General features: G+C 48.6%; 3 protein-coding genes across 8 annotated transcripts in view; 1 reads left to right on the top strand and 2 right to left on the bottom strand.

The window, feature by feature from the left end:
• Positions 1-5,063, bottom strand: part of sc5d (sterol-C5-desaturase) — an 8,430-nt gene extending 3,367 nt beyond the window's left edge. The window contains exons 1-3 of one of the 2 annotated variants that reach the window (XM_042091527.1): positions 4,929-5,063; positions 3,742-3,923; positions 2,537-2,747 (exon numbers count right to left, since the gene is read on the bottom strand). In XM_042091527.1, the coding sequence (XP_041947461.1) occupies positions 2,537-2,684 (148 nt within the window). In that variant the 5' untranslated portion in view covers positions 2,685-2,747; positions 3,742-3,923; positions 4,929-5,063. The remainder of the gene's footprint in view (positions 1-2,536; positions 2,748-3,741; positions 3,924-4,928) is intronic. The other variant, XM_042091526.1, reaches the window with a different exon arrangement.
• anapc13 (anaphase promoting complex subunit 13) lies at positions 4,328-5,340 on the top strand. The gene is made up of 2 exons (XM_042091551.1): positions 4,328-4,737; positions 5,035-5,340. The coding sequence occupies exons 1-2, from the start codon at positions 4,639-4,641 to the stop codon at positions 5,137-5,139; spliced, it is 204 nt and encodes a 67-aa protein (XP_041947485.1). The 5' UTR covers positions 4,328-4,638; the 3' UTR covers positions 5,140-5,340.
• A 363-nt stretch (positions 5,341-5,703) lies between these two features.
• Positions 5,704-15,000, bottom strand: part of arhgap32b (Rho GTPase activating protein 32b) — a 54,756-nt gene continuing 45,459 nt past the window's right edge. For all 5 annotated transcript variants that reach the window (XM_042091495.1, XM_042091496.1, XM_042091497.1 and 2 more), the window contains 2 exons: positions 11,347-12,455; positions 5,704-10,459 (listed from right to left, as the gene is read on the bottom strand). In XM_042091495.1, coding sequence (XP_041947429.1) covers positions 8,426-10,459; positions 11,347-12,455 — 3,143 coding nt within the window. In that variant the 3' untranslated portion in view covers positions 5,704-8,425. The remainder of the gene's footprint in view (positions 10,460-11,346; positions 12,456-15,000) is intronic.

Genomic DNA, 15,000 nt, shown 5'->3' with positions numbered 1-15,000 from the left:
GGTAGGAACTGTGGGTGCTTCATGAGGTTGATAGCGCACTAACCGGTAGGAACTGTGGGTGCTTCATGAGGTTGATAGCGCACTAACCGGTAGGAACTGTGGGTGCTTCATGAGGTTGATAGCGCACTAACCGGTAGGAACTGTGGCCACTTAATGAGGTTGATAGCCCACTAACCGGTAGGAACTGTGGGTGCTTCATGAGGTTAGTAAAGCCCACTAACCGGTAGGAACTGTGGGTGCTGCTTCATGAGGTTCATCGCGCACTAACTGGTGGGTCATTCCATGCCAACTCAGCCACCCATGTACATGTGTGGTAGTTCATTGTAGCCTGTACTACACAATTCTGGAGGCAGAATCAACATTCCTTACTGTTTGGGCGAGAGGTGGGTCACCAAAGTCCAAAAAAATGTTTTTCACTTTTTGGGTGGCCCTAGCACCACAATTAAGGATCATATTTATTCTAAAAAGGATTATTTGTTATATGTGGGAACCTTGCTCTTGCCAAAATGAATTTGAAGGGTATGGTACCACTGGTGGGGGTTTCATGGGGGTCCAAAAACCCTCTCCGGGTGACTCTTTTGGAACCCCATATTTGGACCCCAAAATGACCATGTGGGCACTTGATGATCCTAATGGGATTTATACCAGATAAAGATACATATTTGTTCTTTCTATTAATGAAATAAAATATTTGACTATGAAGCTCCATAATATGAATTTTATTCTTCATAATGCACCATTTTGGACATTGTTTCCAGAAGTCTGGAATGTAGATCTGGGAAAATTTAGTGATGATAAAGCATTAAAATAGTGGAAATAACTTAGTATTATGCTCAGTGATGGCAAACAATTAAATACTGAGACCGTCACAGATTAATCCCTTATCCCCCATGAAAGAGACCCTCCATCAAACTTCAAAATTGATATAAAGCAATGATGCGATCGTGTTCCACTGATCATTTTGGCCGAGGTGTAACGTCTCTCCAGTTTGTACGTTTCCTCGTGTTTTTTAATATCTTCTGCACTAACAAAGAACAAAGAAACGGATAAAAATAATATCACAGGATACAATATTCACAGATGTCGATGCAGGACAACAATCGGATTCATAACACTTGGATACAGAACACCTGGAGACAGAACACTCGCAGTCAGACCAGCCACAAAACTCAAATTTCCAGCCAGGAAAATACATCGTGTGTATCTATGATGATGACTGGTTCATTGGAAACATTGGAAAGTGTGTCAACAACATCCTCACATGGCCATCGGACCAAAGACAGATCCCCTGTTGGGTGCCATTCCAACATATCTTTTGTTGTGTCAGTGTGCCAGACATCTACAGTATGGACGCAGTGCTCACCAATACAAACTTGACCATAAGGACCATGACAAAATTATGCCACTGCTTCCACAATTTCTTGGATAATAGTTAAAGACACTATTCAATTTAATTTTCAATTTTATTTGGAGAGTGACAGGGGCAAGGAAAAAACTCCCTTTTATTTGTAGTGTTCTTGTAACACTATGTAACATTCTTGTTACCGGTATTTAGTTCTTTAAAAGTTTGATGGCGGGTCTCTTTCATGGGGGATAAGGGGTTAATCCATGACAGTCTCAGTATTTAATTGTTTGCCATCACAAGTTATTTCCACTATTTTCATGCTTTATCATCACTGAATTCTCCCTGATCTACATTCCAGACTTCTGGAAACAATGTCCAAAATGGTGCATTATGAAGAATAAAATTCATATTATGGAGCTTCATAGTCAAAAAAATTATTTCATTAAAAGAAAGAACAAATATGTATCTTTATCTGGTATAAATCCTATTAGGATCATCAAGTGCCCACATGGTCATTTGGGGGTCCAAATATGGGGTTCCAAAAGAGTCACCTCTGCCGGAGAGGGTTTTTGGAGCCCCATAAAACCCCCACCAGTGGTACCATACCCTTCAAATTCATTTTGGCAAGAGCAAGGTTCCTACATATAACAAATAATCCTGTTTAGAATAAATATGATCATTAATTGTGGTGCTAGGGCCACCCAAAAAGTGAAAAATCACACATGCCGTCAACATTTTTTAGGACTTTGGTGACCCACCTCTCACCCAAACAGTAAGGAATGTTGATTCTGCCTCCAGAATTGTGTAGTACAGGCTACAATGAACTACCACACAAGTTTCCAGCCCTCTACCACGATTAGAACAGACGTTATGGGCTTCCAAAAATGGCAAAAGATGAAATGTGAAATTCCAATGTGTCAATTAGGGCCGTGGCACCCGAAATTCAAATGGACGCCACAGGCAAACCGTTTGAGATATTAACCTGAAACTTCAGATTCCTTTGTTTGGTAACATAAGGCATATATTCATCGCTTTTCAGCAAAATCTGAGAGGTGTCATGTACATGATACCCCGATATTGGCTGTTTTCACATGGAATGACCCCGGTAGGAACTGTGGGTGCTTCATGAGGTTGATAGAGCACTAACCGGTAGGAACTGTGGGTGCTTCATGAGGTTGATAGAGCACTAACCGGTAGGAACTGTGGGTGCTTCATGAGGTTGTGGTCGAATACGAGGAAGTAGCTGAGGGCACCCAGGCCCAGGTAGAGCACGGCGGCGCCCAGGTTGGTCACGACCAGCAGGCCGATGATCTGCCGCAGCGGCTCGTCCTCCGGCCATGACTCAGGGTACACATACGGCGTGAAGAAGAATCGGTCCGCCACGTCCAGAACCAGGTCCATCCTGCACACGGCAGCAGAGAAACAAACACAGGGGTAAGGGCAGACGTCTCGGGAAACACACACACATACGGGCAAGGGCACCCTTACAAAAAGGAATCTTATAGTATTTTAAAACTAAGTACTTTTATAGGAATACTACACATTTTATAGGAATCTTATATAGTTTAGATATTATAAAGGAATCATAGATGTATTATACACTACTACAGAACTACTATAGAAGTCTTACAGTATTACTAGGCCTATAGGACTTCTTCATAACGGCAAGGCTGGAGACACCTGCAGTGGATTCAGGTCAGTTAGCTCAGTCAGTATTACAGCACATTTAGGGTGCAACTGGACTGGTTAAAACTTAAAACTGAGCCTTACTACTACTGCTTGGCTTATTTGCCAGAAATGTTTTAAATGAGTCAGTTAGTTCATCGTCAGGTGATGCAAAATTCAAAGTTGACAAAAGACACACAAAGGGGAAAAAAACCTGCTAAAGTGAATCTGGACACAATTTTGGGGGATACAAAGTTTAACATCATGCGCCATGTAAGCTTAATTGTTACGATTATGAGGAGGAGGATCCTTGGAAATGTTACCTTCCCAAAAGGGATCCTAGCACCCAAAAAGTTTGTCAACCCCTTAACTAGGCTAGTCTGCACTGTGCTGTAATGCATTCTTATTTTCATCCACAATGTTGTACATCGTAGGCTATAGAAGACGAAGCTTAAACGTGTACAGTTGTAGAATAAGAGTGGCCGAGACAGATCCATTCGGGCCCATCAGACTCGATGACATGACTTCACTTCCCTCCTAGCAATTCTCGCATAACAGCAGCTTCATAAGCCATCAATCTCCTGATAATAGTTATTTTACGGTCTTAGCTAAACGTAGGGGTAGCTGTACATGCAACGCATTGCTTTAAAAGTATGATATGTAAATCAAAAAGGTGACTTGAAAACTAGACAATTAATTGTCATAGGAACTGCTAACTGCGCATTACTTACCTGTAGGTTCAGGTGCGTTCTTTCACCTCAAAATCAGACACGGCAACTGAACTGCCGCAGATGTTGTGATGCCTGATGTCCAGCCCACCGCGTTATGCCGACCAATAACAGGCCCACTTCCTCCCAAACGAAGGCGGGAGCTCAGCGTTGATTGGTCAAAGCCCTCTGATCTGACCATGGCGCTATGATTCCATGTGCATGGTTAAAGAAACAGCGCGTGATTAAATCATCAGCGGGTGTCAAACATTCACACTTTTCACTTAACATCCTGGAAACAAGTAAAGAAAGAAGGGAGGAAAGGAAAAAACACGACACGAGACTAGTGATACATACCTTTTATTATCCAAACATCATTTTATTTTATAACAGCTTACATCACAATCAGTTTCCACCAAAAGATTTGTGATGGAAATAAAAGGTCCTTTCAATATATTTCAAATTTACGAAATATATAGATAAGACTATAAAATATCGCCTACATTCCTCTATTTTAGCCAGACAAAGGGTAGAGTAGAGTACAAAGAGTGGGTTTTAAAGAAATACATGCAAAACTATGTAAGATGGGACCTGTGGGACTTCTATGACGATACCGATCACTGTTCAACTTTAACCCGGAAATACCACTGTTTTCACCAGTGTTGTTCTTCAGTTTCTCACTTCGGTAAATGTTTAAACAGCGAAATATATAGGCGATATATATTTTCAGCGGGTATCTGCTATGTTTCAGATATTTAGTCTATTGGATATAGATGTTGTTTTATAATGGTTTGGGCATAAACATCAAAGCAAAACATTAAAAGTTGCGTCTCGAAAGGCCATAGGTAGTAGTTGGCTCCATGGTCCTGTAACTGAAGCTTGTCAACTCCAGCCAAACGGCAAATTATCTGATCAGCAAACATGGACAGCGAGGTGCAACGTGATGGAAGAGTCCTTGATCTTACCGACGATGCGTGGCGAGAAGATCGCCTTCCGTATGAGGATGTTAAAATCCCGCTGGTAAGTGGCCCTAGTTATACATACTTAAAATTGAGACAAGCGACTCTTCGTTGACAAGAATAGTAATTTATGTATGCCTTATTTTGTTTCATCACGAGACTGTTTGGTAGACTCATGTTTTGACGAAACGGTAGGCTAGTTAAACTCAGCTTAGACACCCTTCCAATGCGGTCTGACAAATGGACACTTACCTGTAATCTCTCACATTTTTTCTCACAGTTCTGTTTGTTTCTCCGGGATGAATTGATTTAAAGTAATACTGTCTGTTTGTGGACTTAATTACTTGTCTTCATTCAGAGTGAACTCCCAGAGGCTGAGCAAGATAACGGAGGATCAACCGAGTCCGTCAAGGAACAGGAGATGAAGTGGACAGATCTGGCGCTGCAAAGCCTTCATATTTAACACACACACGCAGGCTTTCAAAGAGAGTGCATAGACCACTTATCCAAAGATGAAGAAGATTGTTAAGAAAAGCGGACTCTGTAATATCCTCATGCGTACGTCTCCAGAGAAGACTCCTGCTCGCATAGAGATCAGTATTTGTCAGTGCATGTTGGCCCAGATTTTACAAATGCCCAAATAAACATTTGAAAGAAATATTAATGGGTTGTCTCCAGTTTTTTTTTAACTGTATACATTTTGAAACAAGGTTGATCAATTTTAATCAGCATAATTGTACTATGCAAATAGCATATTTATCCACTAGATGGCGTTCACCACAAGATCGATTTTCAGAAAATATTGAAGAGAGCAGCAATAGCACTGGAATCAAAGTGGTTGATTTCTGCTGTGCACATTGACCATTGTGCTTTTCATTTTGGACAAAAGGCTAAATGCACTTTTCACTTCATGGATAATAGATATTGAATAGTCCAGAGTAATTCTGTTCATATACTAGATGTGTAAAGCACACATTTATACTTTGGTGGCTGTCACAGATACATGAATAAATCAGACATAGTTTAGTTCTGAGTAGATTTGCGTTTATTGACCATAGAGAGAATGTAGCACTACTGAAAACATGAACACTTTAGAGCATAAATATCTTTCAGTTCATGGTAAAGGTTGAACACTTCCATTCAGTATATATATTTTCTGTTATCTTTTAGTGATAATAATATCCAGCAACATTCAGAGCCCCGACCCTAGACGACACGCTCGCTGAGCCCGTCCCCATGAAAGCACACTAGGTGGCCATCCAACCTGGCAACCCAGCGCACCAGGTGTCCTCCTTACCTGGCGACCCAGCTGGTGCCGTCTAAGATGGGGCGGGGTGGAGCTGCTACACCTATCTTCACCTGTGTTGCTATGACAATGCAGGTGTCCACAGGTATCTTGGCTGTGATTATGTGTGGAATACTGATATTGCAACTTAATGGCAAATTATAGTCTGGATAAGTCTGGATGGCGGTTGCCCTGGGCAACACTGTTTAAAAACAATGACCCTTCCTACTTGTTTAAGCCGTCAAGTCTTGACCTACATTTAGTTGCGTGTTTCAAGAGTAGCTTGTTTCGTGTCTCTTATTCTATTTGGCAAATTTGATTTTTACAACACATTTCAACATAAATAAGCTTGAATTAACATTATCTACTAAAAAAAAAAAAACAAGATTGGCATTTGCATTTTTAAATCTACCACAGAGTTAAAATAGTTTTAATTTTGAGTGGTTATTGTTTAGGTATAGGTTCCCTTGATATTATTACTGTGTCCCCTGTTCCTCCAGGCGACACACAGGGGATTTAGAACACGTCTTACATTCTCAGGAAAGTAAAAAGAAAATCAACACAAATATGGATATTTTTGAAAAGAAGTCTTGCTGGCTAGTACCCAAAATGAGGTTGAGGTCATGTACTACTTTAACACGGATCTTTCAGGGTGCAAACATTTTACACACAACAAAAATATGTGTTGCAATTAATGAAGAATAATAATTTCCACTATATCTTCTGAAAGTTCAGGACCTATCCCTTCTCTGTGCAAATTTGTGTTGTGGTAACAAGCTGTCTGAGCCTTTTCCAACCCTGACTGCGTGTAACTGGGGGTGCAGACGCAGACACAGCTGTGGTGGTGCGGCGTGGAACCCTGACTGCGTGTAATTGGGGGGAGCAGACGCAGATGCAGTCAGGCTGGTGTGGAGTGGAACCCTTTTGCATACTTCTGTCAGCCTGTCCTGCTGCGCTCCAGCGACATGTCCAGGGGACCCCTAACCCAAGCATTAGACTGCACCCAGCGACATGTCCAGGGGACCCCTAACCCAAGCATTAGACTGCACCCAGCGACATGTCCAGGGGACCCCTAACCCAAGCATTAGACTGCATTCAAACCAGCACGCCCCTGCATTCAAACCAGAACGTTTGGTCCTTCTTCACAGAGAGCTCCAACACCCCCAAACACACACTGAGGCACATCTGCGGATTGAGAGGCTCTTTGAAAGAAATCCAATAAACACTAAAAAATGACCATTGAGAAAATGAAGAAATCCCCCCCCCCAACCCTTAGTCCCAGTGTCCAGTGTTTGAGGTGTGTGTGCCCCCCCCTCCCCAATCTTCACCGGGGGGCAGAGCTTCTCCCTTCTGCACAGTGTGCACTGTAACGTCCAGTACAAACACAAAGAGCAGGCCAACACACACACACATACACACAGAGGTTCTGTAAACAAGAGAGCATGCATTTCTGAAATGTAAACTGATCAATCACCATTTCAATGCCCCACCTAACACTATGTTTTAAAACTAAACAAAACAAAACAAAGAAGAAAACTCTCAACAGTAGATTGGACTCCGGATTCCTACGCAGAGAGCTGCTCGATGCCTCTTCCTGCCGTACCGTGTCAGAGTTCGTTCTGGAGTCCGCAGCTGGCATACCACACACTGCAGGTCCCATTCGGCGCCACCTGCTGACGCCACTGGTGCATGGCGGGTGTGGTTAGCTGGGTAATGTATGCTATGGTACATTCAGTTTGGTAGAAAGTTCATTAAGGGTTCATATGTGTACAACTGGATAGAAAACTCCTATCAAAAACCCTCAGGAGAAGACAGTCCACTGTCCGGCAGGGGCTGTGTGACCTTTCACCTTTGCCCTTTCACAGATTTGTTTGTTCAAAGCAAACCATTCAAACTCTTAAGACAAACATGGCTGTTCTCGGACCAGAAAAGTCCCTTGTCCAACCCACTTGACCATTGATAACTTAACAGTACCACAGGTTTCCAGTTCTACAGGTCATCTGGAACCTGACGGTGATAAGTCAGGTTTCCAGTAGCACAGGTCATCTGGAACTGACGGTGGGTGATAAGTCAGGTTTCCAGTAGCACACAGGAGTTCCCTGTGTGGGTCATCTGGATCTCTGAAAAGTTCCACTGATATATATATATATAAATATATATATATATATATATATATATATATATATATATATATATATATATATATATATATATATATATATATACTGTATATTGATTTATTGTGACTACATTCAGATATAGTGCTGATGTAGCGAATGTAGTAACATAAACTGCTGGGAGAGAGAGTTGTGTATCTGTGTATGTATAGGTGTATGTGTGTATACGTATGTATAGGGGTGTGTGTGTGTGTGCGTGTGTGTTAACACCGAGCCTAAGCTTCATGTTAATACAGGCAGAGCTAGCAGTCAGCTGGTGCTAGCGGTCGGCAGTGCTAGCGCTGGCGTCACTCTGCCTTGACCTCGGCCTCGGGCCTGTGCAGGGGGGCATCGGTCTGAATGAAGGCCCCCTGGCCCAACGCGGTGGAGTAGGCTCTGCCCCCGTGCCCGTGCCCGAAGGCCTGTCCAGGGAACAGTGCCGCGCCCCCCCGGCTGGCCAGCGGGTCCTTGGGTGCGGGCCGGGTCTGGGTCTGGGTCGTTGCCGGGGGCCGATACTCCTCCAGGTTGTCGTAGTGGGACGGGACGCCGGAGGGGGTGTGGCGTTGCGGGGGCCGTGGGTGAGGGTCCGGCTCCGGGCCCCAGGGCCCTCGGCTGTGGCTCCGCTCGGGTTTGGGCGTCACGGTGGCGGTCACCCTCTGGAGCGACTCGCCCTCGGGGCTCCGGCCTCCTCGGTGGGCAGCGCGGTCCGCGTCGCTGAGCCGCGAGGCTTCCGGAACGTGCTGCAGGCCGTGCGGCTGGGAGGAGGGCGTGTGGGAGCGCGGTCCGGCCGGGCGGGGCCCCGCGTGCGCGTGCTTCTCCGTCTCCATGTAGAGGAAGGCGTCGGGGTCAGCGGTGAGTGAGCGCGGGACGGCCGCCTCCGGCGTGACGTTGTAGCGCGCCTCCTTGCCCGGGTCCGACTTGCTGCGCAGGTGCTGCAGCGACTCTGTGGCGGGCGTGTGCGGGGGTCCGGCGGGGGCGTCAGGGGGCATGTAGGGGCCCAGGTTGTCGTACTGGGAGAGCACGGGGCCCTTGAGGCGCTGGCGCGCGCGGCTCTCTCGGCGGAGGGAGTGGCCGCGCAGGCGCTCCGCCTCCTCCTGGGCCTCCCACGACGGCAGGCAGGCCCCGCCCGGTCCCTGGGGCGCGTGCAGGTGCGCGGGGGGCATGTCGCGGCTCACGAAGCCGTGCTCCCGCACGCCGGCAGCGTGGTGCGGAGGCTGCGGTGAGTGGCGCTGGTGCAGCAGGTAGTGGTACGCCCCCGACTTCGCCTCGCGGTCCCGGCCCCCGAACGAGTGGAAGTGGCGCAGGCGCAGCGTGGCGTACGGGTCCAGCTCGTAGTAGGAGGGCGCGTCCGGCGCCAGCTGCTCCGAGTGCGGGCTGTAGCGGTACTGGACCCGGCCGTTCTCGAAGAAGGGCTGCAGCCGGGTGACGTGGTAGTCCGGCGGTTCCGCCGCTGGTGGCGCGTAGCCGCGGCAGCGGTGCGCCGAGCGCTGGTAGTAGAACATCTCCTCGTCCGACGACGCCTGTGGCGGCGGAACCTCAGTTCTGGAGACGGGCGGGCCTCGGACCGCGGCGGCGGTGGAGGAGGGGGAGGGGCTGTGCAGCGAGGGGGCGTGCAGCGAGTGCACGCGACGGATGCTGGGGTAGGTGGCGCCTACGTGGCTGTAACCGTGACTACGGGGGTGGTGGTGGTGGTGGTGGTGGTGGTGAGCAGGCCCGGGGGAGGGGGTGGGGCCGGGGGAGGGCAGGTACTCGGCTCTGGTTGGCCGGTGGGTTTTGAGGGAGTGGTGGTAGGAGCGCGGGCCGATGGTGGCGTAGCGCGACACGTCTGCGGCGTAGCTCATGGGCAGCGGCTCGGCGCGGTAGGCGTAGGCCACGGGGAGCGCGCGCGCGGGCGGGTAGTAGGCGTCGGCGGGGGGCGCGACGGGACCCTGCGCGTGGTACACGTAGGCCGACTTACGGGGCAGCGTGTGGCTCATAGTCATCGTCATCGCCGAGCCCTCGTCCTCCAGGAAGGCGTGGTAGGCGGAGCCGTCGCGACCCAGCGTGGCCGTGGCCAGCTTGCTCTCGATGGAGCGCACGGGCGGCGGGGGCGCCGGACCGGCCGGAGAGGGCTGCTGCTGCTGCTGCTGCTGCTGCTGGTGGTGGTGGTGGTGGTAGGGGGCGCTCTCGAGCCACGGCTGCACAGGCTTGATGGCCTCCCAGGGCTTGTCCAGCGAGGGGCCCAGAGGGGCTCGGGGCTGCGGTTGGGGGGTCTGCGGTTGCGGCTGCAGCACGGCGACCGGGTGCTCCGACGCCCAGGGGGGCGCGTGAGGTAGAGACGGCACAGCCACGGCCACCTGAGGCTGGAAAACACACACACAGAACACACACACACACACTCCTGTTACATATAGTCCAGAATGGGCCAAATATACACTACATACAGTTATTTCCCGTATATTAGATGTATTAACCACACAACAATACTTTATGCAAATAAAGTACGGCTGCCTGAAGCGGCTGCCTGAAGCTGGAAAACACACAGAATAACCTCAGTTAATGTAAAGGACAACAGGCTCCAAGACCCACTTCATAAAAAGACCCACTTCATAAAAATGTGTTGCGACCCAGTTCATCAGGCATACTTTAAATCTCTAAATCAAGTAAATGTGCGCATAAATGTTACTGATCATTCTTATCGTTGTATAGAGTTCCCTGTCAGTTTTCAATAAACAGCCTAAAACACAAAACCAGCGGGCCTTTTGAAATGTAGGCTAGCGTACAGTACATAACACAAGAGCTTCAGGCCACAGCTTATGGCCACGTTGATGGCACTAGCTTACTTTCTAGATGTTTGACCGCCAATACCTCATATAGAGAGAGCTCTCAGCACAATACCTCATATAGAGAGAGCTCTCAGTGCAATACCCCTTTTTAGGGTAAAACAAAATAGAATCACATTATTGATTTCAGTATGTAAGACCGGTAGCATCTATTTTTTTAAATCACAGGAGATTCAGTCTACACACGCACACACCCATACTCATACACACATACACACTCACACATGAACAGGATCCAGTGGGCCACCTAATGCGGCTGTAGGACTTACCACAGGGCCTAGAGTACATACAGGCCCCCGCTCTCACACACACACGCACCCACAAACACACACACGCACACACACACACGCACGCACTGTTTGCAAACAGGATCTTGCAGGGGGGTGGTAATACTCAGTAATACTCACCTCAGGGCCTGGAGGAGATACACAGCTCCGCTCTCTACTGCTAGAGCTGGGGGCAGCGAAGACAGCTGAGGCAGGTACGCCCCGGGCAACAGCAAAGGTGTGTGGGGCAATTACACCCTGGGCAACAGCAGAGGCGGGTGGGGCAATTACACCCTGGGCAACAGCGGAGGTGGGTGGGCAAATTACACCCTGGGCAACAGCGGAGGTGGGTGGGCAAATTACACCCTGGGCAACAGCAAAGGTGGGTGGGGCAATTATGCCCTGGGCAAAGGCAGAGGCAGATGAGGCAGTTACGCCCTGGGCAACAGCAGAGGTGGATGGGGCAGATACGCCTGTGGCAACAGCAGAGCATGGTGCGGCAGTTATGCCCTGGGTGGGGGCAACATCAGAGGAGGAAGGGCCAGCTGAGGCGGAGGGGAGCGGGGTGTGGTCTTCCAAGACGGGGGCGGGGACAGTAGAGATTTGGGCAGGGCCCACTGCTGCTGATTGGTGCTCTGGGCTGGACAGAGGAGAGGCGGGAACTGATGAAGTGGGTGTGGCCTTCACATGAGTGGGTGTGAATTGTGTGGGAGTGGTCTCAGTGAGTGTGGTCATGACATGAGTGGTTTGATTGAGAGTGGGCGGTGCTTCATTGAAAGCAGACGGTACTTGAGTGACAGCAGGCAGAGTGGTCTGATGGTGGACAGGTGTGGCTTGAGCGGAAGTAGTGATGTCAGTGGCTGCGGTGGCGCTTTGCGGAGGCAAGGCAGGCTGGTCCGGCAGGGCGTACCAATCGTCCCTTGAGTCGTCGGGGGGGTCAGTCTGAGAGTCGATCTGCTCAGGGGGGGCAGGCCTTTCAGGGGAGGTGGAGCTGGGAGTCCTCTGCAGAGAGGTCGGAGCAGGGGTGGGGGTTGCCGTGGTGATGCTGGTCTCCGAAGCCAGGGAGGGGGGCACGGGCCAGTCCAGCGAGCTGAGCAGGTCGTCGGCGCGGAGCGGGGACAGGGGGGAGGGGGTGTCACAGCTGCGGGACGTCTCGGCCGCCACCAGGGGGCTCTCCAGCTCCTCCAGCGCAAACGCCAGCTTACGGGCCGCAGGGGCGCAGCTCAGAGCAGAGGAGAGAACTACAGGGCCTGGGGAGGGACAAACAGAGAGAGGAACGGAGAGGAGAGAGCAGAGAGGGAAGGAGAGAGGAGAGAGAGAGAGGGAAGGAGAGAGGAGAGAGAGGGAGGGAGAGAGGAGAGAGAGAGAGGGAAGGAGAGAGTAAAGGAGAGAGGGAAGGAGAGAGGAGAGAGGGAAGGAGAGAGGAGAGAGAGATGGAAGGAGAGTAAAGGAGAGAGGAGAGCGAGGGAAGGAGAGAGGAGAGGAGAGAGTAACGAAAAGAGGGAAGGAGAGAGGAGAGTGAGAGTAGGGAGGATGCAAGAGAGAAAGGGAGAGATGAGAGAGGAGAGGAGAGGAGAGGGAGAGAGGAGAGAGAAAGGAGAGAGGGAGAGAGGAGAAAGAGAGAAAGGTAGAGAGAGGGCGGAAGGTAGAGAGAAAGGGAGAGAGGAGAGAAGGAGAGAGGGAGGAAGGAAGAGAGAAAGGGAGAGGAGAGAGGGAGGAGAGAAGGAGAGAGAGAGAGGGGGAGGAAGGAGGAGAGGAGTGGAGATTGGTGGGTCATGGTCAGGAGAGGGCAGAGCATCGGGATCAGGCACATGTATGACATGCAGCACTAGGAGAAAGAGCATGCAGACAGCAGACTGACAAGTAAAGCGCTTTCAGATATAACCTCCGGAGTACATGCGGAGGTTTGTCAAACGGAGGTCCTACCCTTCGGATGATTCAGATATGATGCTAACCTGCGGACCTAATACTGACCTTATACGGACGTACAGTATGTGTGAACGACATACACGCACATTACAGAATCTCCGTGTGGTTGTCGAGTGAGGGGTGGGGGCTTGTAGAGTTCACAAGATGCGAGACATGACGCAGAATATATGCGGCCGCTGCCTGTCACAGCTGCTTTTGTTTACAAAGTGTAGCCTATGCATTATGTAGGCTAAAGAAGAGAAATCTATTGTGCGTAGGCTAATACTTGAAGTAGGCTAGTCAAGTAAGCAAACAGTATTTGTATGTGTGCTTCGAATAAACACATTTATCTGTTTTCAACATTATGTACCAGAATTACTTGGCTATAGAACCCCACATCTGGTTTGCGTTGGAGAGAGAGCATGCACAAACGGTAGGCTACCAGCCAATTCAGTAGGCTAACTCAAGACTTCAAGGCCATCATACAACGTTTTTAAGCAACAAACAAAATAGCCTACTAACATAACAGTGAAGTAACAGTTCGTTTTTTCATGGTTTATTTTTTCCAAAAGCATCCTCTCCCAATGTGTCTATTGCATTTACGTAAGGAGCTTGGAACAAAGTTGGCTTTTCTTCGTTTTCATTTTCTCTAGGCATATATGCTTAACAAATATCAGCGAGCTCAGCGAGGTATCAATGAACAGAAAACCTTGTTGGCTAACAATTTATTAAATACTCCTGTTATTGTCGTCAACGACGTCGCTGTAGCTACTGCCTTTTCAGCGCCTTCTGCTTATGGCGATTCAGTCTTTTGAATTTGTTTGGCCTTGCCATGCAGTTGTAGGCTACAACATCTCTTGCCGTTCCCTTCATGTGTTCTATCAAAATGTTGTATGCCCTCATTGACAGTAGCTTCGTGATGTCTGCATCTTTCCAGGTCGGAGATTTTCTGGACAGCACTATGCCACTCCATCATAACACTGGCATTTAAGTCAGATCTAACCACATGGACGCACGAAAGAAACGTCACCAACACGCCCTCTCACTAGGTGTGAATTTTAACCGCATGTTCTACGCCTCGTTCAGACACAGTACATTTACATAATGTCCGGAGGAAATACTAGGGGGGGAGTAGTAGAACAACCGGCTAAATTCGGACTTCCATATGACCGGTTATGTCGTTCAGATATACGGCCCCACCGTTTAACATCGGCAGAACCTCCGGTCTTACACGTATGTCTGAAAGCGCTTCAGTAGAGAGTAGAGAATGTGTCTGTGTGTGTCTGTGCAAATGTGTGTGTGTGTCTGTTCAAGTGTGTGTGCCTGTGTGTGTGTGTGTGTGTGTGTGTGTGTGTGTGTGTGTGTGTTTGTGTGCGTGTGTCTGTCTGTCTGTGTGTGTCTGTGCAAGTGTGTGTGCGTGTGTATTGTAATATTAGCATATCGTTTCTGTCAGCCACTGGGTTAATATTGGACGAACACAACACTGGGCTATCTTACCAAAAATGGGGTAGTGTTGTTAGCAGATGCTTTTTAGCATGTGGTAATTAAATTAAGATACAAAACAGAAAACAAATGCTCATGAATCTAATCTGTCAGCCAGCTATTTTCTCTGTCATTCATTTGTTTACTGGAAAAGCCTAGAGTAGGGTGAATGAGGGCGAAATGCAGAATTCCTCACAAAAATCTGGTGTGATTGGAGTGACTGGTAAATGATGAGTTTAGTGTGTGTGTGTGTGTGTGTGTGTGTATGTATGTGTATGTATGTCTGTGAGGGGTTGTGTGTGTGTGTGTGTGTGTGTGTCGGTCACTTACTCTGGAGCTGTAGTTCTCTGGTAAAGTCGAGGTCAAGTTGAATGTGTGTGTGTGTGTGTGTGTAACTGAGTTGAG

This window comes from Alosa sapidissima, chromosome 5 (assembly GCF_018492685.1).
Source record: "Alosa sapidissima isolate fAloSap1 chromosome 5, fAloSap1.pri, whole genome shotgun sequence".
Classification (NCBI taxonomy): domain Eukaryota; kingdom Metazoa; phylum Chordata; class Actinopteri; order Clupeiformes; family Clupeidae; genus Alosa; species Alosa sapidissima.
This window is presented reverse-complemented; position numbering and strand designations above follow the sequence as displayed.